Source organism: Equus quagga, chromosome 10 (genome assembly GCF_021613505.1).
Source record: "Equus quagga isolate Etosha38 chromosome 10, UCLA_HA_Equagga_1.0, whole genome shotgun sequence".
NCBI classification, from domain to species: domain Eukaryota; kingdom Metazoa; phylum Chordata; class Mammalia; order Perissodactyla; family Equidae; genus Equus; species Equus quagga.
This window is the reverse complement of record NC_060276.1, coordinates 38,962,079-38,989,175: the sequence shown is the minus strand read 5'-3', so window position 1 is coordinate 38,989,175 and position 27,097 is coordinate 38,962,079. Positions and strand designations below refer to the sequence as shown.

The 27,097-nt window shown below is 36.8% G+C and overlaps 1 protein-coding gene across 1 annotated transcript in view; it reads left to right on the top strand.

Moving 5' to 3' along the window:
- Positions 1 to 14,229, top strand: part of IL1RAPL2 (interleukin 1 receptor accessory protein like 2) — a 965,470-nt gene extending 951,241 nt beyond the window's left edge. Inside the window, exons 10-11 of the mRNA XM_046673670.1 lie at positions 1,283 to 1,453; positions 13,532 to 14,229. Of these exons, the coding sequence (XP_046529626.1) occupies positions 1,283 to 1,453; positions 13,532 to 14,229 (869 nt within the window). The remainder of the gene's footprint in view (positions 1 to 1,282; positions 1,454 to 13,531) is intronic.
- Positions 14,230 to 27,097: the final 12,868 nt, after the last annotated feature.

The window sequence follows — 27,097 nt, the reverse complement described above, 5'->3', positions numbered from 1 at the left end:
CTACCATAGGGTATTTATATCTCTTTATATGCCTATCATTTATTCCTCCTTCAGCAGGTAGAACCAAATCATTAATGGTATAGGTAAGCGTGTGCCTGCTTCTTTCTGTAAATTACCTTTTGGTCAGCTTTTAGCTATATTCTAATCAGGTCTCTTAATGGAAAATATTGATGTGTTTTAGAAACAAATCCTGAAATGTTTACCTGTCTTTTAAAATTATTATTTGAAATAACTAGGTTGAATAAATACGAATAGTGTTTATTAATAGTATGCATTTAATAGTATTTATTACATATGAGTCTATGCTCACTACACTAACTTTTAAAAATAATTTTTCTGTAAATAAGGGAATTTTTAAAACCACTATAACTTTTCCGATGTGGCCCATCTAAAACCAATGGGGACTAATACCTTGAGTAGCTGTATTCATTAATATTTTTCAGGAAAAATGCATATATATGCACATTTTCTTTTTGGAGATGCCTGCGCTGAGCCAATACAGCAAAGGAGGAAAAAATACATTCTCAAAGCACAGTTAACTCTGACTAAATGTGTGAAGGGAAAACCTAATTTGGCAATACTGGAAAGATGTATATTTTGAAACAAAGGCTTCTTTTGGAAGCTTGTGTCAAATTAGTTGGCCATGGATTGAACAAGAATAACAGGCAATGCACTTGTATAAAACCCAGCTGCTGTCTCTAATATTTGGTAATGAACTGCTTTTTGTATATGAAGATGATGACACTAACCAACTGGAAGTATGGCATGTGCGATGAGTGGTGTCTCCAGGAGTGAGTCTGGATTATTTCGATGTTCCACACTTTAAGGCCCAGCCCCTCTTGGATCTCTGCACATATTTGTGCAAACAAGGTATAGTCTGTGACGAAGTGACAGAGCCAAGCCAACTGGCACAGAAAGAGTTCAAATCCATGATTTTGGTCTATTTAGTCCTGCATTCAAACACACTGAGCTAACCGTTCACACATCATTGAATATCACAAATATGTATAGTCACCAAAAGTCACAAATAATAATTCATTCTTTTATTCTGTCCTTGCTATAGGTTGCTCATTGCACAACAGTTTCAGTTCATATCATATGACTAGGTTATTTTGAAATGTACTATATTTCTTATAACATGGCATGTCACTTATTTTTTCCAATTATTAACAATAGTCATTAATTATAGTGCTTATTACAGCCTGTTAGTGGTTTTAGACTTCTAGTACTTAAAGAGAACCTGCTAATATGTACAACACTTTTGTTGTTCTTTATATTTAAGACAACAAGGAATATGATGCCTATCTTTCTTACACCAAAGTGGACCAAGATACTTTAGACTGTGACAATCCTGAAGAAGAGCAGTTTGCTCTTGAAATACTGCCAGATGTCCTGGAAAAACACTATGGATATAAACTCTTCATCCCAGAAAGGGACTTGATTCCAAGTGGAAGTAAGTACTTTCAAGTTTTCTGTTTAAAAAGTTTGGTTTCTTTTAGGAAGTGATATGGAGGCTTCAAACGTCAGAGCCATGTATTTAGATAGTTGTTTCTCACAGGAGATCTTATTAAATTCAAATTTCTCCTGAATGTCTGTGTTCTGACTTTCTAATATCCAAATTCTTTGAAAGGCACGCTCACTTAAAATTTAGTTATGGTTTTAAAATTGTGCCTTAATAGTATTTTTTAATATATTGCGTTAGTGTTCCAAGAAAATGATGATCCTTTAAAAAGTAATCTGTATAAGTCAAAGTCATTTCAATGCAATTCAGTTCCAAAGCTGGTCTTCTGTCATTGTGCTTCTGGTTTTACCTACAATCGTTGTCGCTAATAACTCTGAATTTATGCCTTGTTACTCATTTCCAGATTTATAGGAAAAAATCCACTTAAAATGGTATGTGAGGCCGTTGGGTATAGCACTTTTACTGTGTATTTAAGAGGTTCTGGACTATGTGGGCTTGAATGCTACTTTTAAATTATGCTACATATTGAAAGCTATATTTCAGCTTTCAGAATAAATTCAGGTTCAAGTAAAAATATATACTTTCTTCCTATAAATGTTCAGAGTGCTATACAGAGTAAAGTGTAAGGAGAATACAGGAAAGCCTAAGATATGGTCCCTGCCCTCAAAGGGCTTAAAATGCCATTGAGGGAAAATAAAAGTGCTACAATTAGTTTGCATATGTGTCTATGTTAGTATCCTTGGGGGCGGGGGGAGATTAAACTGTGACCACAAATTAGAATTTGGTAATTTATACACATTTGATAACAAAATTAAAAAGCTTATCTTTTCAATATTTCGCAGCATTTAAAATGTTTCACATACAATATTTCATTTCATCTTTACAATAAAAAAATCCTATGCGGAGAGAGAGCAGTGGAGACATTTACAGATGAGGAAATAAGGCCTCAAACAAGTCCAAGGTCAGACAGCTGGCAAATGGCAGGGCTGGGGATTAGAAGCTAGATCTGTTTGACTGTAGTTTGCACTTGGCTATATCACACTATTCCTCAATAACATTTATTCAGATTATCAGGAGTCCACCCTGGTCACTAAACTGACAGGACACAAATTGAAACAACTGAGTTTTTGCTATTTGTCTCTTTTCTCAGAGTGAATGTGTGTCTATGTATGTTTGTGTGTGTATGTGAGTATGCACACTTGCATGTGCATAGAAAGGAACAAAAAAGGCAATGTTTCCTGGTCCGTTACTTCCCTGCACCACAAATGAAAAAATTCCCCAAACTTTTTCCCATGGTCCTCCACTCTTTCTTTTCTGTAATTTCCTTCATTTTCATGACTTGAAATACCACTTGTACCTTGATCGAGCCCCAAGGAACGTGCTGATACCTCAGAGTCATTTTTGATTCTTCTGTCTCTCTCTCCCAAATCCAGTGTCCATTGTATCTTTTCCATTCTCACGTCCACCATTCTCGTATAGATCCTAATCACCGCATTCCTGCAATGGGGGTTACTCTCTGCTTTCCCTATTTTTCCTCTCATCCATCTAGTCCCACTAATATGTTATACCTCCTTTATTATGTCACTCCCTTATTCAGCAACCTTAAATTGTTCACCATTTCCTATAGGGTAAAATCCATAACCCTTAACTAAACACTTCTGCAGGCTGGTGCAAGCCTAGATTTATCCCCTAAACTTGTCTCCTAACATTAGCCCTACTTGTGCCTTCCACTCTAGCCAAATTGTGCCTTTGATATACATTGTGTGCCCCTGCAGTGCTTTTGTGAATGTTAGTCTTTTATAACTTTACAGATCCTATTTATCCTTCTCCATAACACTGCCTCTGTGAAAAGTCACAATAATTTCTCCGGCCCTTGAGTTCATGGTGCTTAATCACTTGTTTGACTATAAATTTTGCACTCCTGTAATATTTTGTATAGTTTTATTATTTTAGGTAGTTTTCCATCTGTTTATGTTTTATCTAGTCAGTAAAATTGTAAGCTTCATGAGAGCAAGGACTATATCTCATTTATCCTCATGCCCCTGTCATCATCTAGCAGAATACTTGAGCTCATTGGATGCTTCATATATGCTTGTTGATTTTGGTTGAACAGTGTTGGTTTAAGACAGGAGGAAATAATGAGGATGAAATACGTAAGGATTAAAATTTTTGCATGATAGTATCTGAAAGGCATTTTTCTTTAACAAGGTGAATGTGAAAGCTAAAAAGGAGCTTTCTACTGAAAGAAAAAGGAAAGTGAGTAATTCATAGGAATAGTCTCAGCCCTTAAAACAGGCTAATGAGTATATTACTTTTATTTCTTCAAATATTAGAAAGAATACCTATGAGGAGTTGATCAATCATTGATGAAAATTTAAAAATACTTCTTTAGTATTTTTTTGGCTTAATTCATTAGATTAATATGGAATTTGTATATTTTTGCCAAGAACATCTTGGTAAACATAGAAATTTTGCAAAATCAATCTTTAGAGTGATAGTATCCTAAATTGTATTAAAGTGATATCATTACCAAAGTGGAATTTCTATTCTATCTCAAGTCATCTGCAGTAGGACTCAATGTGGTGCCGGCCTTTCTGCCTTCCTGTGTTCCAAAATTGTTAGCACCACAATAAGCAGTCTTTATCAACTTCACTAAGTGACTGAAAAATGTCAGCCTTCATGTCTGAACATTTAAACATTATCTTTCTTCTGAACTTGGAAACCGTGCTTCGCCATTGTGCACATTAGAAAGGGAAATGGTGACAACACGGAACACAGGAGATCCAATTTACTTGAGACTCAGTAGATGACATTTGCTTATTGTGTAAAGACGCAGATATCGTGCATGGGTGAGAGTGAGACCCAGAGAGAACGAGGGCAAGAGAGATGCAACCCCAAATTGTGTCCTGTTAGTGCTCTCAGATGATGGTCCATTTTGATGACTTGACATGTCAATTGCACCAACCTGCTGTGTTAATTTAGTCAAACAGGTGGTAAAATATTTTATACCTTATTGAGTCAGCTAGTTATTTGGCTAAGTTGATTGAAATCGGTTAGTTGTTTGAGTGTATCATGGACAGGTCTGAATAGCCTCCTTGACCATGGGCTGTGAGGATTATACAAGCCATATTTCCTAGTTCAAAACTACAAGATTTTAGTTGAAGACTATAACAGACTGCGTAAGAGATGATAGGAGGTTGTCACCTAGTATACCCTGGCATTTGAAGAACTTACTGTAGAAACACCCAAGAAGATGTCATCAGGATGGACTGAGGTTTTATAGTCCATAGAAGTTCATTGTAATCTCTTTGAGATTATACAACCATCAGACTGACCTGGGACTTGGATCCTGGGTATTCAATGGTACACAGGAAGACTCCTTTTACAAGTAAGCCATTTGGGGCAACTATGCAGTTTTTAGATGCAACCACTGGAGGGTGTTTGATTTTAATCCTTCCTTCCTGAGCGAGGAAATTCATGTTCTCTGAATTCCGATTTGCGAGTGTAACCTGCAGAAGTTCTTATAAAGGCCCTTTGACAATTTTTCTTTTCCATCAACATTTCAGAGCTGGCTGAGCAGTCACCATGTCACGATTAACGAGTTTTTCCTTGGCATTTTTAGCACGCATTCAGGAAGTTGATGAAGTATATGAATAATATACTTGATTTACACATGAATGACAGAGTAGAGCATTTTGGACTTGGTGTATGTGTGTTATTAAAGAAGCTTCTGTGGTCTGTATTTGCAGCCATTGGTTCAGATTTAACAGGTTATGCTATATAAATATAGACACATTCCTGCGGGGGAGAAAAAAAACCTAGTTACAATATTATAAGCTATGTTTGTCCCTCACATCTCATTTAAACATGTTGACCCAAGACTACTCCTTCCTCCAAAAACTAGCAATGAGGCCTTTGAGGATTGTAAAAGCAGACTTCATAATATCATTCTTGATCTACAATAATTTGCTATGAATCAGATTAATGAAGACTGTGACGTAAAGTCATTCATGGTTAACGTCTTCACTTTTGATGTATCTTCATTTTCTTTGCACCACTCTCATGGTATTCCAACTCAACCTCATTAACATACAAACCTTTCCAATGCATACAGTTTCAAAAGTACATGAATGGGTCTCCCCTCAGCTTCTCTCTCTCTCCTTCTGTCTCTCTCTCTATTTCATATGACCAGAAGTTCTCAAAAGGCTTCAGTACAAAGATGTCACTTTCAAGGTGAGGTGGAGGTGTCTATACCCTTCTCACATTCCCTACTAAGAAAGTGTCTTTTGCCCATTGTGAACCAGCAGAGATGGGAAGATTTCGCACAAATATTTTTCCTAAATGCTGAAACTAAAAGTCTTCAGATCTGGACATTATTTTCCTGGCAGTGACCTACCTTTCCATTCTTGAGCCTGTGGCCAGGATCTGTCTTATGTTTTCTCAGGTTTGGTGCCTGAATGTGGCAAGAGTTCCTACTTTCCAGTAAAAGTTTGGTCCGTCTCTTCCCAGGCTAGAAACATCTGTCCTGAGAATAGCAAAAGCAACTTTGTTGCCAACAGGCGTCTGAATGTCAGAAGTGACAGGCAACCAAAAGAAAGCCAGATAGAAAACACCCTACTCAAACTGCCTAGAGACACAAACTTGAGAAGTAGAGATTTTCTCACCCCTGCAGCTGCTGGGTTTTGCGGTGTAAAGTACTCTACACAGAGCACATTGTGTTCATGGGGCCTAGTGGATCCTTGAGGAATGAACAGATGTGCTCTGAAGCTGACATGTGACCAACAGAACCCAGCTGTGCAATTGAGATCCTGAGATTGAGGACATTTTTGGATGAGTACCATTTAGACTCGAGCCCATCTTATCTCAGTGTTTCTGCAGAGATTAAAAAAAGGTTATTGAATTGGGCTGAGGGCGACTGATCAGATTGAGAAAACAGCATTCTAAGACTGAAAGTAGAAACAACCCAATCCTGCAGCTTCTGTTTGCCTTTAAAAGAAAGCAAGCAATGTGCTTTAAAGTGCGTTTGCAATATTTATTAACAATTATAAACGGAACCACTTCTGACTGAAGCTTTAAAAAAATCTGTAGATGTCTAGGTGGACTTGGAAGAGAAAAAATTCCTTCAAAGGCTTTTATCTCAATTTCCCCTTCTATTCATAGGAAGACTATGGGGTTTTATATAAGATATTCATGCATTATTGCACCAGAGAAATACACTAGTGAACTAATAATATTATCATGCTTATGGTTGTTCAGCCATGTCTGTTGAAATCGTATTTATGATTTTGGCCTCGAGTATCAAATCATCTTTCCATTTGTTTTCATGCTCAATTTTCTGTGAGTTTCTCTCACTTAGAAATTCTAGGACTCCTTCAGTAATTTAGAGGAAAAATTATAATGTCTGATTACATTCTTGCATTTGCTAGACTTTCCTTACTAGTCTAATCTTCAGTTCTTTAATGCTTAGAACTAGCCATGTGATTGTGCTGACAATCAAATGACAAATGACTGGAGAATACATCTGGTGTCAGATGATCCCTAGTCACTTCTGAAGTGAGGCATGCAAAAAACGTTTTTGTACATGGATCTGTAAGTACTCATTGCCAATAGTTCCTCTAATAACAGGACATATTGGACACCATTCAAGTAAATTATCCTTGGGGAGTAATAAAATCCTTTTCAAGGCAATCTGATGTCTGTGACCTAAAAAGTGTGAGGCAGGGGTGACATGCATAACCATGGGAATTTAACACATTGTGTGCAGTTTATTCACATGGAATAAAATTAGATATGCCCACCATCTTCTTCATGTTAGAGTCAAGAGAGAGGGACCCGTACTCATTATGCCCAGAAATGGACTGAGGTCAATGGACTGAGCTTTCTCATCAAAGTTTGAGATAAAGGAAGAATCCGTTGTCTAGAATTTGGCACAAAGAACAAGCAACTTAAAAAAAAGCAAGAGTAGAAGACCAGGATAAAATTGTCGTTAAGTACCAAAGGAACCACAGAAAAGACCATATAAGGAACAATAGTCTTGTTCCACATTTACTAAGATAGCACTGATTGGAATTAGTTATATCTACAAGTTTGTTTCTAGGGCGTGAGGTTAAGGGAAAAAAGAGGAAGGGAAGGATATTTTGCACACTTTCTTTGCTGCTCTCCACATTACCTTTCTTTTAATATTCTCTGAATGTATTCCATTGCCTACCTCTCCTCTTGGTGAAGAGGTGAAGAGAGAAGAGAAATAATTGAGAGATGTGGACAACATTCCAGAGTAGGTGCTGCCCACTATCATGCTTTTCCTCCCACTCACAGGTGAAATGCAATAGGAACAGCAAAAGGTTCACTACCAGCAATATAGCCTTCAAACTCAAAGCTGTAAATAAATATAATTCCCTACACTCACAAGGTCTCAGTGAATCCATGTTAACTGTTGATTGACCTATTGATCAGAATTAATTAGGACCCTTAAACTAATCAATAAAGAGCAAAACTCTTGCCATCAAAATTTAGCCTAGCAAACTATCTATGAATTGTCAAGCTAGGGACTTGCATGTGGAGGGGGCAGGGAAGTTTTTTGTAGGGCAAATAATATCACATACTGTTTAGAAAGCACCCCCCGACACACACGCCTGGCTAAATAAAAATATTGTAGCCTCAATCTCTGTGGCAGACAACACAGACAGAATCTTACATCTGCTGCAGGCAGAATCGAGACCCAAAAGCTTTAGCAACATCAGCCAAGATAAAGAGCCAGGTTTTCAACCTGTATAACTCTTTCGATACATTAGTATTAAGCATCATTATTTAAAATGCAGAAAGTTTTTAGTGAGACTACATTATGAAGCACTGCACTGTGAGCCTCTAGTTATACCAGAGGCCTAATATTTTTTCCCAAATATGTACTGCTGAATAATACATTTTTTTGATACATAGGAAAACTGTATTATTTTTTCTGGTTTCTCCACACCAGTCATAGGAAGAGATCCATCTCAATCATTGTCAGAAATTGTCTTAATTTTAATTCTTGATATATTAACCCATAGGTTTTATAAATATCATTGTTGATCGATTAGCTAATGTTCACCCAAAATTAATGGAGTATTGTCTGTTTTGATGCATCCTGTCTCACCCTAATGATTTGTCTGTTTAACTGATAGTGCATGTACATAGCTGTAGGTATAAGTATATCAAACTACTATTATTTTAACCTGGTAAAGTGATAAATGATGCCTTTGTCTACAGGCTAAGTATTTGTCTTTCAACTTTTTTAATATGCTAACTGCCCCTAATAATGACCCTGACATAAGTGGAAGTGTCAACACAAAAAATAATTTACCAGTAGCTAATTGATTAGTTTGATAAATCAGATGGTTAGTAGGCAGTAGAAAGACCACAGGGAAAGTCATGAATATAGTCATTTTTCTCCTTTGCCCTTCTGCCTACATCTGTAGCATATTCAGAGCCTGCGATTTAGGAGAATACTGAGTTCTTTTAAAAAAGGATATACATCTCATTAGAAGCAATTTCGTCAGGCTGCCATTCTTCCTGCTTCTATTTTGTTGCTTTACTACTTCCTTCAGTTTACTTTTTTGCTTTGTTAATGTGTCCTATTTTCAAGTCACTTTTGTAGATCTAATCCTACTTTTCTAAATGCCCTGGAATTTTGGTTTATACAACTGCCCCTGAAAGGGACTTTAAAATTGAATTTGCTTTGCTTTTAATATGGTTTTAGGTAGTCATTCTCCTTGTTGGCTACAAATACTTGTGCTACTGGCATGACTTTTATTCATTTCTTTAATAGGTACACATCCCAAGGAGGGCCAGTCACAATGCATTTTCTTCTGGAATATTTTCCTAACTCTCCGTCAACTCCCAGTATAGACAAAAGGGAAAGTTTCTTTGCAGTTGCACTTATAATATGAAAAATGAATTTATACCAGCTTAAGCACCCCTATCAAAACTATGTTCAGGGGAATTTTTCCTTTACCAAATTGTGAATATCACACGTAGGTTAAATGTAATTAGCTTTGTTTTTTGTCTGATCACCTGGTGTGGTTTCACAGCCTTGTCTAGAGAAGAAGAAGGCTATAAGGCAGAACTTCTTTTAATCTTTTTTGTCCTCATAAATTACTTGAAACCAAAATTTGCAAAAAAATAACTTAATAACCTTTCACATAAGCAATATTTTATATTCTTATGGGAAAAAGACCATCTTTTAAGGGATTCCTGCTACTCAGTTGCTAAATGTGCCTGAACAAGTCAGGGCAAGTTTTAACGAGTATTCGTATGTGCTGTGGATTTAGGGATTTTTTTGAAGAACATTTCTTTATCTCTTCGTGGTAACCTGCTTTTTAAAACAGTTTCTGAAGGTTTCTAAAATGTCTGCCACAACACCACAGCCCTACCATGGCAAACACCACTGCCTGTCAGAGACTACACTAGCTGTGGACCAGCAATGTCTTAACTTGATACCTGTTTCTGCTTAGCTTATTTGGAACTTTTCCAAACCTAAACACCCTGATTGGTTTCTAATTCAGAGGGGGCAAACTTTCTCTATAAAGGTCCAGATAGTAAATATTTTAGGATTTGTGGGTCATATATGGTCTCTGTTGCATCATATTCTTATTTTTTTCCTTTTTACAACCATTTCAAAATGTTTAAAAAAAATGGTTCTTGCTCACAGGCCATACAAAAACAAGACATGGTCCTAGTGGATCAGGCTCCAGTGCACAGTCATTGGATGCAGACGTGCAACCCTGGGGTAAGGAGGAAATTATTTTGAGCACTTGCTACATAGAAACCAGAAACAACTCCCTGGCTAAAGATTAGCAAATGAAAAATATTAACTCTACCTGTTTGGCCTCTTGCTAATTTACTTATATTTTCCATGATGGCTAGGTCATTGCTTTTTCCAAATGATGAAGAGAAAGAAAAAAAAGAGACTTAGGAAGGGAGGGAGGACGAGGGCAAAGCAAGATAGGCAAGAAAGGAAGAGAGAATAAGAGAGGGAAAGGCAGAAAGAGAGAGTGAGAAAGAAAGCAAAGAGGAAGTAAAAGGACAAGAGAGAGACAGGACAGAAGAAGAAAAAAGAAAGGTAGACAGGAGCAAAGGAGAGGAGAAAAAGAGAAAAACAGAGAGAGAAAAACAGAGAGAGTGCCAGAATATGGAAGCTAGGGCACAATCTCTCCTTCTTTTCCTTAGGGCCAAGCAGCTCTTAGAGGCACCTCCCCAGCTGCTTTCAAACATTGAGGTTGCTGCCCAGCCACTGATCACCATCCCAAAAACTGAAATGTGGGCTTCACATCTGAAAACTTCCGCTTGGTTTTTCACCAAGTGAAATGGAACACGAAATTCAGGGCCCAAGCAAATGGCTTGTGTTTTCTTTGGGACACTTGGGCTGTGTCTACCCAGGGAAAATTTTGATGTACTAACACCAGTGCATATGATTAATGTATATATAGGGCAAACCAGGATAATTCAGACCTTTTTTCTTCCACAGCAGGTTTTCAGCTGGAATTATCTGGATGGTTGCCTCAGCTCTCCACTAGGCTTTGCCAGTATAAGCACAGTCAGTGTAGTATGCAGGAGACAGGGACCACTCCCTCTCTCCAAGGTTCCCTTCAACACCCACACCCTGTGCAGCTGAGCGTAATGGGATCTGTCCTCACAGGCGTTCCTTCTGGGGACAAATTAAAATTCTATCTAATGAATCTGTAAGAAGCCCCAAAACCCTAAATGTTGCATTTTGCTGCTTAGCTGTCAAATAGCAAAATATAATAGACAGGCGAAGGGGGGAAACCATATTAATGGGAAAAATATTGCACCCTATTCCCTTACCCTTTTGAGAAAGAGGATAGAGCCAAAGCCCATGAGATCCCAATCAAATTAATTAGTATGTATGTGTGTAGTTTCTCTTATAACTGTGGACACCTGGGTTGTATCTTTTTCAGTTAAGTAGATAGAGATATGTATAGATATACCTTTTATTTTTAAAAGTACAATATAGTTAAAAGATAAACTGTATTTCAACACATAGAAATAGTGTTGTTCGTAGAGGTAGAGTTTATGTTACAGATGTGTTCCTGACAAGGTTTGTAAAGATCAATTTTTTAAAATTAAATGAAAAGCTGAAATTAATAAGGGAAGAATACTACTTGGAATAACCCTGTGGTAAATTATTTTGTAAAGAATTCCTCTATAAAATTAACAACTCATAATTTACCTGGTAAAACTGCAATTTTATGGACTCCTGCACTTATACCATGATTTTGGGTTTGGGTTTTGTTTTGATTTGTTTGGAGGAAAGGTGGAAAGAATAATGGGAAAGATGCATGATAGTTTATTTTACTGTATCTTACAGATCCAACTTCTAATGATGAAGCTTCCCACATAACTTCTTTCTTTTTGGGAGCAGAAAGAAAGGAAGAAAATGAAGAGTCAGAGCTGTTGATACATTGGGATAATATTTTTCCACTCTATTGAAACTTTCTACCTTTCCTTCCATTCTGTTTCACCAGTTCTCTAAATGATAATTACAGAGTTATAACTTCCCCAATGCTACTTGTGTGGTGTTTTTGTTTTTATTTTTTAGCATATTTCAATGCTGATTTTTTTCCCTGAATACATAATCTCTAAAATAAAATGCTTAGAAGTCTTAAGAGGTTCACTCCCCACTTAGAAGTTGTCTTATCCCCTGAGATCATTGTAACTACTGCATGAGAAAGTCCTGAAATGTATTAAAACTAAAACAGTGGTAACAACGAATTGTTAAATGAGCAATTCTATGTGTATCTCTTAAAAATTTTTTTGTTTATCTGTAGGGTGTGTAGAAAGTTTGCTCATTTTCACTTGTGAAAGTGTTCTTGCTGCCAAGTAGTGGAAATTAAACCCTGGAAAAGAGAGATCATCTGTAAAATATGCATCTGTAAAAGAAGTTTCTCTTTTCAAATGGCTTGTACTGGGCTGTTTGGGGCCCCACACTATGTACTGGACGTGACTCCTTGAAAGCAGTCTGTAACCTTGAGCAGATTTGTAGTGACAAATGTTGCTATGCTTCTGTAAGCACTGCTTCTGCTAGAGGGCACTGTACATTAGACAAGGCCTTGTGCTCTACTTAGTAAAGACAGCTCTCTGTTGCAGCACCTGTGTCCAAGTCTCCATTTGTTAACACATGTGTGTGTGTTTCCCTTTTTGGCTGATAAGACTTTGGGAAGCATGATTGGAAAAGAATTAATCCATACGATAAATAAATCTAGAGTTAGTTGAGTGTTTTTCTACCGTGAAAAGGCCATAACATATTCACCTCACTCTCACAATTGCTCTACAAAATAGAGCAAAGACTTCTCAGTTGATAAACTCCTCCTCCTTTACTGTTCATTGCACACCATCCCCCACCTCCAATTCCACCCCTCACGCTTCCTCTGAACAAAGAGCAGCTGGTTCAAATTAACGTCATGGGCAGACACACACCACTTCCTTGTCTCCGGGTTTGAAGGGCAAAATGGAGAACCTAAGGTTGCAAATAACAGAAGGTATTCTGACAAACAAGCTATGATTCTAGAAGATATTTTCCACCATCTCTATCACAATTGTCTTTGAAGTAGTTCATATACATAGACCCCCTACTTACTTAGTAGTTGAAAACTAGGGGAGAAAGCAAATCAAATCCATGAATCCAGTGATCCTTCATTCATTAAAAGGCTCCATTTCTCTTTTCATCAACCCATTGATTGCTTGTTCACTTAGAGTAACAGCTTGGATGCCTGCCTTGAATTAAATGATTAAGTAAATAAAAATAACAGGAGTACCGCTAGGCTCTGAAGAAGTCAGAGTTTACATTAACCAACAGAACACTGTAAGTAATGATGAGGGAAAAGAAGATAAGTATTACAAGTAGTTTTTAAAATTTTTATTTTTAAGTAAATGGGATTTCTGAATGTGCAATACAAGAAAAGAAACTGTAATGTACTTTAGTGAAAGACTGGATCTTTGCTATACTAGCATGCAAATACTTTAAAGACTGGAAATGTCTTTGTTTTACTCTTTCTCTCTTTCTGTGATTTGTAGCATACATTGAAGATCTCACAAGATATGTTGAGCAAAGCAGAAGACTTATTATCGTGCTAACTCCAGACTATGTTCTCAGACGAGGATGGAGTATTTTCGAATTGGAAAGCAGACTCCATAACATGCTAGTCAGTGGAGAAATCAAAGTGATTTTGATTGAGTGTACAGAATTAAAAGGAAAGGTGAATTGCCAGGAAGTGGAATCACTAAAGCGCAGCATCAAACTTTTATCCCTGATCAAGTGGAAGGGACCCAAAAGCAGCAAATTAAATTCTAAGTTTTGGAAGCACTTAATATATGAAATGCCCATCAGGAAAAATGAAATGCTTTCTCAGTGCCATGTTCTGGACTCTGCAGAACAAGGACTTTTTGGAGAACTTCAGCCTATACCCTCTATTGCCATGACCAGTACCTCGGCCTCTCTGGTGTCATCTCAAGCTGACCTCCCTGATTTCCAGCATTCAGATTCGATGCAAAGGAGGCACTGTTGCAGAGGTTATAAACATGAGATGCCAGCCACCACCTTGCCAGTACCTTCCTTAGGCAACCACCACACTTATTGTAATCTGCCTCTGACGCTACTCAATGGACAGCTACCCCTTAATAATGCCCTGAAAGATACCCAGGAATTTCATAGGAACAGTTCCCTGCTACCTTTATCATCCAAAGAGCTTAGCTTCACCAGTGATATTTGGTAGTGAAAAATCTAAAGTCCTCTGAACAGCTATGTAAGCATCCAGAATTTCTCCTATACCAAGCATAAAGTGCACCTAGAACATTGAGGTGCTGAAAAAGTGTTCGAAGCTAAAGGCACAGAAATCGCTTTTGTACTTAAATTTTTTTGTTTACATTTCCAGAATAGTGGGGGGAAAGAGGACCTGCTTTTGTAGTATAGTACCTTGTTCCAATGTACAGTTTTGATTTCTTCCTGAAAAGAAAAATTTTAAAATCCTATTGTTTTAGAGTAGGTTTTATGTTACCACTTGGACTGCAAGCTTAGGAGGTGAGCTATCTTCCCCATATCTATGAATATTTCAGTATTTATATGTTATTTGAAATAAGGAAAACTTAAAGACTTTAATTGAATTTGAAAATTTTGAACTAAGTGTAAGGGGGAAGAGAACTTCAATAGAATAACTAAAAAATCAGGAATTATCAAGAAAATGTTGAGGCACTCCATTTGAAGATTGTTTGTAAAGGAAAATCAGTTAAGAAAAATTGTGATTGAAATGTTTAGAACTTCTTCAACATAATGGACAACTTCTGTAGACTAAACCAACAACTCATAATGACAGCTTTTAGTTTTATTAGGCAAGCACATCTTCTGTAGGCAAACTGGTAGGTAGGTAAAGAATGTGCATTTCTTAAGCAAATGAATAGACAGGCTGTTAGTTCTTTTGATGATTTTGAACAACTCTTATGGCATTCTAGCCAATTTCAAAAGTTTTACAAATTTGAAAGCACATTTTAAAGTGCACGTTTTATTGTTTGCTAACAAATTCGCATTTGGACTTTTTTCCAAATGATCTCTTGACCTGCTATAAGCTTTATACGAAGATGTGAGCATCTTTCTACGTTTTTTCAGCATCGTTGGAGTTTGAATTTAAATACATATTGACTGGTGTCAGCAGTAGAAAAGAAGTAAAACAACAATATTCACAGCTGAAGTGCTAAATGATTCAAGTTTGCTAGCGGTAGAGCAGCAATTGCAGTGATTCTCATCTGAAATGTAATTGTGAAACAGACTATTCTGTACATACACAATATCTGCTTGGCCATGTGTACAAGGCTTCTGCAGAAGTATCTCTATTCCTGGTGCTTCAGAGAGTATATTTTATAGACTAAACTTCAACACCCTCACATTGTGACTGTGACTGTACCATACCAGAAAATCTCTGTGAATAATCTAAAATATTATAAACTTGCTGTAAGGAATGTGCCCCTATGCCAGGATTTATTATGGGTTATGACTCCATGTTCTTTCCAATTAATCAATTTTGGTGTGCTCTCCACCGAGATGCCTGTGGGGGTCAACTGTTATTCAAGGTTGATTCTGGCATTTTGCAAATGGTTCTTAAATCATGTCTTTGGACAAATATAAAAAAGGACAAATGTACACATTGTGTAAAAATTAAGAATTTTCCAAGACCTTGTGAAATTGTGAAACTCAAATGTATACGAGAACATTCGATAATATGTTTTGATTATTTTTTAACCTCTTTACATTATTGATTCCCTGTGATCCATGTGTTTTGTTCAAAGTACTTGTTTCTCTGTTGCTTTTCTATATCCAGCTGCTCAGAAAATGCATTATGCACCAAGAGTATGTGAAAGCTTAGCAGTGATACATGTTTATTTCACAGTGGGACAATCAGTTGCTCCCTTGGAAAAGTCCTGTTCAACACATATAGGTGTTTCATAGGTGTATTTTTTCCACCAAGAAAGGTGATTTTGCTTCTGTAAAAACTATAGGCATTTTAAAATGGAAATTTATCAATTCTGAACTTTTTCTAGGTGTTACAAAGTTGTATTTATTCTCATTGTTCTTTAATGATATGTGTAATTACTAAGTTAATAATCTGCATGAAATGAGTAGTATATGTTTAAGTGACCAATTGTACTTTTTATTATTTTGTTTTTCAAAGAAGTCTAGATTAATTCAAATAGAATGCTCAGTGGTATTTTTAAACTAATAGTTCTGTATTGAGCATGCCAGTTCTGAAAATATAACATGGGTCTCTCTGCTTCCTTTATTTACAATGATTAAACGTGGGTAGCAATTTGAGTTGGCTGGCCACAATGTGTCCTTTCACTACTAGGAGGTATTCAAAAACAGAGCATTCACACTTGTGCTGGGGAACTTGACAAGAAACCTTTTCTACCATTTTCAGGAACCAATGTGTACACTATCTATAAAAATTTATTTCTAGATGGCAATTCAAAATTTGATTTTTATCAGAGATTTTTAAAAGATATAGCCCATAAAGGTATAATAAGCATTTAGTCTAGAACATGATGTATTCTTCCAGTTGCTTTCACAGTGGGAAAAATTTTTCTTCTCAATTTTTCATTGAAATGGATTTTGGAAACTTAGAAAAATACTAGTGCAAATAGTTCCCATACATTAATAGCAAATTTATTTAGCTCAGCCATCAACAGTATACTTACTTTTTAATACTGAGGCTATTTTAAGATGAAAAATTCTGAAAATGTCAGAAATTATTAGACAAATGAGAAATTCACAAAAGCAATAGATGTATAGGAAATGAAAACTGTATTAAGAATAAATAATGCTCAGGGAGATGGACAACTTGTACATGGTTTTAATTTGGCAAAATAGGAAATCTAGCAAGTTTGGTAATCTATGGGCTCTAATCTAACTGTGGAGACTCTGAAAAGTAGCTGGGTGGTTCCTGAAAAGAAGTAAAAAAGTATCTCTTCTCACCTCCTGTATGTCTTAATTGAATTAGATCCAATTAGATCTGCTTTTAATCACGCATTAAAAAAAATGGGTACAACCTGAAATTATACAATGTTATAAACCATTATAATTCCAATAAAATTACTTTAAAAAAATGGGTACAAAGACACTTGAGAGCTTCTGCTAAGGCTTGAACCCAAGGTAGTATCATGCAAAAAGTTGATATTTTTTTGAGGATTGATGGCTAATATTGCAGTACTTAAAAGTAGGAAATGGGCTGCAATGAGAGGAGAAACAGTTCAGTTATGAAAGAGAAGTTTATAGAGGAGTTTCAAGAGGACATGGAAATGAGTAGTATCCTATAGATTACTTCTGTAACAAATCGGAAAATAGCATGTGTGGGAAAAAAGGAAATTCTGGCTAGAAAGGGAAAGAGATTTCCTAACCCACTTGGTGATTGAAGGGCTTACAAGAGAATGGAACCACTGGTTTCAAACATTTACTGCCCTTTGGCATTTTATTTTTAAATAAATTGGTTGGTTTTCACAAAGTGTTTTCTAGAAAATTAAGTAATGACCAAGGGAAATATCCTGAAAATTGTACATATAAATCTTTATACCTCTTGTATTCATTTCCCAAGGTGAGGTAGTGAACTGATAAAACTGGAGTGAAGTTAATATAGAAAATAGCTCCATAGTGACCAGTTAAGTTTGAACACTTGAAATTGTTGTTGCTCTTTTCTAGGAGAGAATTTAATGGTGAAAATTGGCTCAACTTCTCTGTTACTCATGCGTTTTTGTTCTAAGATGTTTGATAGGAGGTCACAGTGTTGAACGTTAAGGCTCTCTGATGAATGTATGGGAATGTTTGATAAACAATAATCATTTTGTTCAAACTCTTTCCAACTTGCCCTTTATAGAACTGAAATCAGACATAGGCAATTTAGGAAGGTTATCCAGCACTCTATTTAATTACTGTGAGATCACAACTTGTAAAATCACCTACACTCATCTAAACTTGTCTTCCCAAATCTTCACTGCTGTTTGATCAACCACATTTTCCCCATATGGTACTAAAGTCAGTCATGAATATTTATTGAGTGCCCACTGTGTACTGTCCACTACATAAAGTGTAATAGAAATATTTTTAAAAAATTGAAGTCCCTGTTTTCAAATAGTTTATACATCATATGCATGAAGAAAGGAGTATTTGCGAACACATTCCAGTGTAGGAAAATGAATATTGTATATGTAGAGTAAATAAGTGAAGTAAGGTGATTCAGTCCCAAATTGGGCACGATACAAGTTTGGAATAGAGAGAACAGTGGGGAAGAAAGGCAATTTCCCAAGTGCAAAGAATAGCATGTGTGAAGGTTGAGCGGGAAATAAGCAAGTCCTAGTTAGCTGATAACAAGCATATTTGGCTAGCAAGAGCAGGAATGTGTGTGCAGGAATAATAAGAAATAAAGTGGCTGGGAAAGTGCTGGAATATTCATCTGGTAGCAGATGCAGGAAGAATTAGGGGGAAAGAAGGGTGGCAGGGGGACCAGTTGGAAGACCGTTGTCATGGTCCACATGTGAGGTGATAAGAGATGGAGAGTGGTGACCTGAATACTCTCAGAAAAAGGCAAATCTGAGGAGGAAGAGGAATAGTCAGGGTGTGGTGATGTGATAAGTGGAAAATGAAGAAAAAGAAGAGTCAATAAAGACTCCAAGGATCAAGAAAGTTAGTTGCATCAAAGGAATTATTTAGAGTATGTAACTTACCTTTTTAACTGAGCATTCTGACACTGTAAGGACAAGAAGAGAGACAACACAATGATAGGTGAATTTGCTACTGGAGCAACCTCTGAAGTGTTTGCAGGAGAATAGTGGTCAGGAAAGGCAAAGTGCTTCTGCAAATCTGCTTTAGAAACAAATAATTACATTCACTCTACTGAGTATAATCTCAAATTCTCAAAGAAGGAATTGATGGAGTTTGGTCCTTTAGGTCTCATCTTCTGATTCTATTTAATTTCCTCACTTCACTTTGGAGTAAAGAATTATGATCTTAAGATAAAGCCATTGAAGTTATTCAATCAGAGAGAGCTCCAGGAAGCAGAGATTGGGGGTGTTTGTCACCAGTTTTAAAACAGAGAAACTGGACAAGGTTCACAAAGAGCGAGAAGGACTATGTTGAAGTGTGTTGAAGTTGTCGGGGGAGGTGCAGAGAGCGATTCTGTGACGAACAATAAATAATTGATAACTATGTAAGATTTGAACTCAAGGAACCAAATTTTCACCAAAATTGAAGGTGGAATATTGCTGTCTTTAAAATTATTAAGGAGATTTTATAAAGGACATTGTATTAGTAAGAGTAAATAACTATTGTTAAGGACAACAACCCAAATCCTGCAGCTTAACACAATAAAAATGTATTGCTTGATCACATCACAGTCTAATGAGGATTGGAAAAGGTTATGGGGAGAGGCTCTGCTCCACAGTCATTCAGAAATAGGCTCTTTCTATTTTGTTCTTCTGATTTCCTCTAGGTCCAAGGAGCCTATAGATGAGTGGAGAGAACATGGAGGTTGGCACAAGATGGCCCATAAACACCACTCACATTCCAAGGCGGGTAGTGGAGATAGGGAGTGGGGAGTGGGTAGGAAATGTAGTCTAGCTGTTTGCCGGGAAGGAAAAGGAAATGAAGTTTAATGAATACAGTCCATTAGTAAGATGTTGAAAAATTCTTTTCCATAATGCCAGAAGATGAAAAAAAAGGCAGGAAAGTTATAGGAAGGAGAGCGTTTACCTTCTGAAGCAGAAAACACCAGACTAGATGATGAGTTTCTGAAGATCAATGGCCATGTCTTATTCCTTACTATATAGTTCAAGCACTCATAGCAGTACTGGTCACAGAGTAAGTGCTCACATCACATTTCTTGATTAAATGGACAAATGAATTTGAGAGCATCTGTGAAGTTTCAGTTCCTGGAGTCCTTAAAAATATGAGGGACATGTTTTCATTTGCTTTTTCCAGCAAGCAATTGTTTTTTATTGTTTCCAATTTTAAAAAAAGAAAAATAATGGATTAGATTATCTCTTTATGTGCTGTCTAGGTCTAGGATTTTAGGATTCTAAGTCAATTTGTGGTTGGAGATCAAAGTTTCTTAAGCATTTTGCCAAACAAATCATTCTTCCTCAGAGCATTCAGACAATTTTGTTCTATGAGGCCACCCAATGTAGTTCATTGCTCCTAACCACATAGTCCTTTTCTAAATATATACTTTATATACTGACTTATTGCCAATAAAAACATTTCCTTTCTTTTTTACAAAGGGTGCTTGTATGCCTATAATTATCGTATTGGGTGGAAGAATAGGGATTAGATTAACCTCCTTTACTAGGCACAGGGTGTGCCACAGTAGCAGTTCCATCCAAGAACTCAATATGCAGAAACATCCAGGTTTCTGTTATCCCTTGGCATATTTTCGAAACAGCCAATACATTGTGAGTTCCCCCCAACCTTTTGAACAGAGGGAATGTGGGAAAATGAACAGAAAAAATGAAAACACCACCCATTTTCATCCTGAGCAAATTACTTAAACTTTCATGCCTTTATTTCCTCACCTGTAAAATAAGGATAATAATAATAATATTCGTGGAGTTGTGGTGAACATTGTGAATTAATGTGTGTAAAGTGCTTAGAACAGTGTTTGACATAGTAAGCACTATATAAGATCTACTATTATAATTATTATTTTTATACAAAAATAACGCCACTGACCAAACCGTCCATGAAAAATGCATTTTTATTTACTTTCCAAGTGATAGAGATTGGATATTCAGCTTCTTGCATGTCTGCCTGTAGGACCAAGGACAATCCTTTTCCAGACAGCTGGCTGAGGCTAGAGGTGCGTTCTGTGGTCAGGGAACAGATCAGAGCTAACTGGCCCATACAAGGAACAAACCTATGGTAACTTTGACCTCATTAGTAATGTGTTCTGAGCTAGACAAAAAACAGGACTCTCAGAGCATGGATTATTCAGATTTGCTGTCCATGTTAATCAAAGTCCCCAGATGATTGCTTGATATTCTCCTTCACTTTAGCTAGGTTTACATAAGACCAAAACATCTGGATGAGAAGTGAAAAAATGCAGATGTTTAAGCCACATGATGGGAAACATCCAGATGTCTCAAATTTGGATATGTCATTTTGTTCTTTGTTTTAAAAGAAAGAGAAGCCAAAAGAAAAAAAATCTGCCATGGTTTGTCTTTTCCCTTAACCTGGGGAAAATCAAGCTGGTGTCTCATCATAGAAACGTAAAATGCCCAAAAGCTAGTCAGGAAACTTGGTGTTAATATCACTGGATGAGCTGTGCTTCAGGAGGAGATTTTTTTTTTTTTTAAAGAAGACATCTGATCCGTGAGTAGCACTGGGAGAAGCAATTGCTTTTAGACTGAGACATTATTTTGGAAGGGTTGGTCATAATGAACAATCTTGGAAAGTATGGCTGGGATGATACCAATAGAAAAGGAAAATCTGCTAAAAAAAAAAAACTCAGAAATATTGTTTATTTCCTAAGAGGATCTGAGCTCAACTAAATGAGTAAGGAGTTAAGTCCAAAAGAATACACGTAAATCTCCTTCTTCTTACAAAATGACTGTGGATATTTGCTACCTGGAAACAAACAGGAAGAGTTGACTATAGGCATAAATAAAACAGGTAGCCATTTATGGAGTGTGATTTGAAGGAAATCAAAATTCATGAGGAAGTCCCTGAAATGCCTACCATTAGTGTTTGAAAATCATTTTAACTAGGTTAAATTGTGATGTTCCCAGGGAGTTTCCATAATCTGGTCTTTATGATTCCACCAAACTCCTCTATCAGGAAGTAAAGCACATTTATGAGATTCCACATTAACACAAGTATTGACTCATGCAATTTTAAAACTGGATGAGGCCTTCAAGGTCATCTATTTCAATCCCTTTATTCTACTTATGGGAAAACAGAGGCCCAGAAACTAAGTGACTTGTTTAAGTGACGTGGAATACAGAAGCCTATAGTTATGAGGCATTTGATGGGTAAGTTTTGATAAAGGTGGAAGGAGACAGAAACAGAAAGTAGGAAGGATTCTGGAATTCGTGAAGGCACTGAGTACATGGGGAATGCTAGGAATATGCTGAAGATAGGAGTGGGAGTTACGTGGACACCAAGCAGAGGACCCAACACGAGTACACTTCACCTATGAATAATTTTGTTAATGTATACACCACTACCTAACACAAGTAACAGCCTTTTGTGATTGCTCCATCTTCCGCAGTGGTTAAAAATCATTGAGTGTAATATTGTTTGGAACTTGGATCAGCTCATTTGACAGATGAAGATATAAAGGTTTAAACTTTCCCCCAAAGACTCAAATAAGGTGTCGAAGGACTAAGCTCAGGTTTGGAGAGTTGGTTTTGATTATCAGGTAGTGCTCAATTGCACAAGCACATGGCAAGCAAAACTACCTTCAGATCAAAGTGAGTCTTTCCAGGTCTCTAGCACTGTCTTTGACAACATGTGAGGAGAAAATACAAATCAACTGTTCTCAAATGCTTTGAAAGGCATGGATTTAAAAAAAAGGAAAACATTCTACACACTTAGGTTTCCCCAAGTAGAAAAAGCAAAGAAGAATTTTCTCCTCAAAGTCCCCTCATCTTCCCCAAAGTACTCCTATATAATGAAGAAAAGCCTAAATTAGGACATATCTTTCTTTCAAGTAATAGGACTAAACTCCATATAACTGATTACTGATTACAATTAACACATGATGGCCATTTTGTTTAACACAGTGGAAATCTATCTGGGAATAAAAATGTGTGCATTAAAGAGAAATATAGAATATCAGTATAGAATTCAGATTTCAACCATTGCACCATACCCGACCATTTATCATTTCAATTTAAAAACAGTAATGCTGCCAGTGGAAACAGAAAACAAGTTGTCAGCATATTTCCTTGAGCATGATAGAACCACAAAGCCATAGACTAGGCAGTAAAATTTGTTTAAAAAGCTCAATGTCTCAAGACAAGCCAGATTACTATGGGAGATATACCGTAAACTACTCAACTAATTTACTTTGCACCGATGCCAATTCACATGAAATTAGCTTTATTGAGTTGAAAGATTTGGTTTTCTCCTTCCCTTCCTTCCCCTTCCCTCTCCTTTTCTCCGTTATCTCTCCCTTTGCTCTCCCTCCCTCCCCTTCCCTCCCTTTCCCTTCCCTTGCCTTCCCTTGCTTTTCCTTTCCTTTAATGTGAGAAAACCCAGTTCTGAGACAGACTGTGAAAGATGAGGGTCCTTGATCTCCTTCTTTGATTTTCTCTATCCTCTCCACTCTTTCAGTCACGTTCTCAGCAATTCTCACTGGATTCTTAAGGCATTTATCCATCGATCTACCTTTTCAGGTGAAGGGCAGCCAATGTCTTGCCAATTCATATAACTTTAAATCTTTTCAAACATCTTTATGTCACATGGATTCATCTGCGAGATCCTAAAACGTTTAATAAAACATACTACATAGACAAAGGGACTGCAGTCAATTGTGAAACTTCCTCCCTCATAACCACCATCACTACTTGCAAGAGAGAAGACATATTAGTCTGGACTATGGAAGCTCACCTTCCCCTTAAATTTGGTCATCTTAGCCCAAACAAGTTGGGAAAATTTTCTAAATACTGTAAGACATTATTTAGATTCTACTATTTTGATTGAGATGAGTACTTGGATATGAGAAGCACTATGAGCACCAACTCTGGAGCCAGACTATCTGGATTCAAATTCCATTATTGAATTTACTAGGTATTTCACTTTGGGGAAGTTATTTAAATTCTCAGTACCTCAGTTTCCTCAGCTGTAAAATAAAAATGAGGTGGTGATGATAACAATAGTGTCCACTTCATAGGATTGTTGAGAAGCTTAAATGAGCAAGCAAAGTGTTTAGAAGACAGCCTTACATATTGTAAGTGCTATAAAACTGTTAGCTATTACTTATATTTTCCTTTCCGCTGTATGGGGGAAAAAAGGCTCAGCAAATTAACGCCCAACATTTGGCATTAAAGGGACTATTTTAAAAGAATTTTAACCATGAAATGTATGTAAGGATGGTTACTGTTAATTATTATTCATTAAAGCTGGCTAAGCACGTCCTTTCCTTGAAAATATCATCATAGTCTTTATTTCAGTTACTATTTTTATTTCAAATATCACTCTTTTTCAAATTAGGAAGTGATTCAGACTTTTCACTAATTCGGTAAATAGATCCTCCAACTACTCTTGAATTAGTGAGTTGTGTGGCTGTATTTCAACACTCCTCTCTCCCCCAAAATAATAACAAATGTAGACAATTTTTAGAAAGAAGTAGTTTTTCGACCTGCCTAGTTCCCTAGATTTTCCACTCACAAAGATTTCAACACGTTTGAAAGGCCAAAATAATAAAGAGGAAGTTCACCAGGTCAACAAGCCATTGCGTGGTTGTGGCTTTTAGGCAATCACAAGTTGAAATTAGTCAATAGTGTGATGTAGCCACTTAGAAAGCAAATGCAGTGTTAGAATAGAGCAATACAAATAGAATGCCCAGTTCAAGGGAGGAACTCGGCACTAATCAGACCATGTCTGGTAGACTGTGTTCATTTCTGGGTACCCACATTCTAATAGGAACTTTACCAGTCTAGAGAGATTTCAGAAAAGGATATTCCAGATGGCAAAGTTTCTGAAATCATGCTGTGAAGGGGTGATTGAAGAAACTGGAAATGTTTTTCTTAAAAACGGAAAATTCAGCCAGAATGTGATGTGGAAGCAAAATTAGACATGTTGAGTGTAACCCCAAGGGGAGAATCAGGATAATGAGTAGAACTCACGAGGAGGCAAATTTAGGCTCAGGATCGGAAAGCTCTGTCTAAGGATACAAAACCCCCATAAACAAAATGGGCTGCCTTGAAAAACGGTGAACTCTGTCACTGTAAGCTATCAGAGACTGGGAGAATGCAGAAAGGATTTCTACTTTAAGTTTGAGGTTAAAATAGTAGATATCTAAGAATATCTCTATCTCGGATGTATGATTATAGCCTCATGACTATATGCTTAGATGGCTGAAATACGCATGTAGCTGATTTGTCTTCTGATCCACCCTGAACACAACTACACTATTGTCAGGTTAATCTTTCTATTTAATTTTTATTTGCAGCTCCTCTCTCTCTCACACACTCTCTCTCTCCCATTCCCTCCCCTCTTTTCTCCTCTCTTCTATTTTTTTCCGCCTCCCATATATATGTGTTTATATATTTATATATATATATATATATATATTATATAATTGCTGAGGTATATATGGAGTTCACTGTGTACCAGGCACTGTTCTAAGCACTAGATGTATACACACACATACACACACACTTTATGTATGACTGCTTCTTTCCTCACTTTTTGATCCAAATCTATTTTCTGACACTTTGCACCTTCTACTACCTGAACTTCTCTCTCTTAGCAACCTTTATCCCTCTTTTCCAAAATATATTCTCCACTATTGAAGACATCCTACCTATGTTAAACTCATATTTTACTCCATGCCTTTGTATGTATTCTATTTCTTCCTAACATTCTCTCAATCCTTCCCTCTACAAAGTTAAATGATACTCATCCTTCAAGGCTGAGTTCTAGCCTATCTTTTACCCAACCCCTTCTTTGGCAATTACAGCACACTGTGACACTTGTTTCTCGGAATTTGTAAATATAGCACTATCACATTTTCAATCTCTAAATTTATGTAACCCACAGTTTTCCCAATGATAAAATGATAATATACCCAAATAAAATGACTTGTCTAAGCTAACCCAAAAATAAGTAGCAGAGCCAGAAAGGGAACTCAAGCCTTTCTTTTCTTGGTCTGGGTGCTTTCGTGTGTAATTCTTTTGTATCTGTTTATTTTATCTCCTCAGGTGAATTCGAAACTCATGGAGGATAAGGACTGCTCCACTTTAAAAACTTTCTTTGTATCCTCAGAGAACTTGCCACTTTGATAGGCATATAGTTACTCTTCACTAAGCTCTTGTTGATTGATTGAGCCTACTTGGAAAGTTTTATTGAGTTCCCTCTCTGCCAGTCACTGTTCTAATCACTAGGTTACTGAAGTGAACAAAACAAACACAAATGCATGCCCCCATAGAGCTTACATTTTAATAGATGGCCAATAAACTCCTAGAAAAGAAGGACTTGTTGAAAGAATAGTTCGTCTGACATGCTCTTCTATAAAACTTCTTTGCAAACCACCAAACTGACTTGAACTAAACAACACTGGCCTTACCATGTAGAACAATTTTGGAAACTGGATTCTTTCCCCGGTGTTTTAATGTACTGATTAGAAGGGTCATCTGCCATGCTCATGTGAATGAAAGTAAGTCCTGGAAGCTTCTCGTCTTGTCCAGTCTAACTAGTTATGTCCAGTCTAACAATCCAAACAAAGATGACCATCACTAAGAACAGAATGACTGAGTTCAGCTGTCCAAAGCCACATTTGCCTGTTGAGCTCTGCTCTTTGGATTTTTACCTTTAAATGAAAATTCAATGACCCCATCTCTAAGAGTTAGCGATATTAAGTCACTAAATATCATAAACTGCCAGTCAACATGAAAATTGAAATCAATCAGTAGATATGGAGTATCTATTATATGCTGAGCATTGTGCATATAAAGTATAAATCATGATGCGAGGCAAGAAATAAAGTGTACGGAGAGTGAAATATTAGCACTTCATATGTAACCCTACCCCCTTCTCGCCAAACCAAGTATATTTGCAGGGAATAGTATAGGGGAAGGGCAGAAATGAGAGTTCCAAGTTGACAAAACCTGAAAATGTCCCACTTCTGATATTGTGCCTCAATGGATGAAACCTTGTTTCTGAGAGATTAGTTTAAGAAGTTAAAGGAGCTCTTTTTCTCCCCACTCTTCACTTCCCCCACAGACCAATGCAGACTATGGAATGTAAGTCCACAAACCGCCACATCTCCACTCTTTACCTTGTGAGGAGGCCAAAAATGTTTAGCTATGTCAGTGGGTCCAATGGCCAAACCTCATATTTTTATGCATAAATAATTGGGAGTATGTGTAACACTCTGTCCTCAGGGT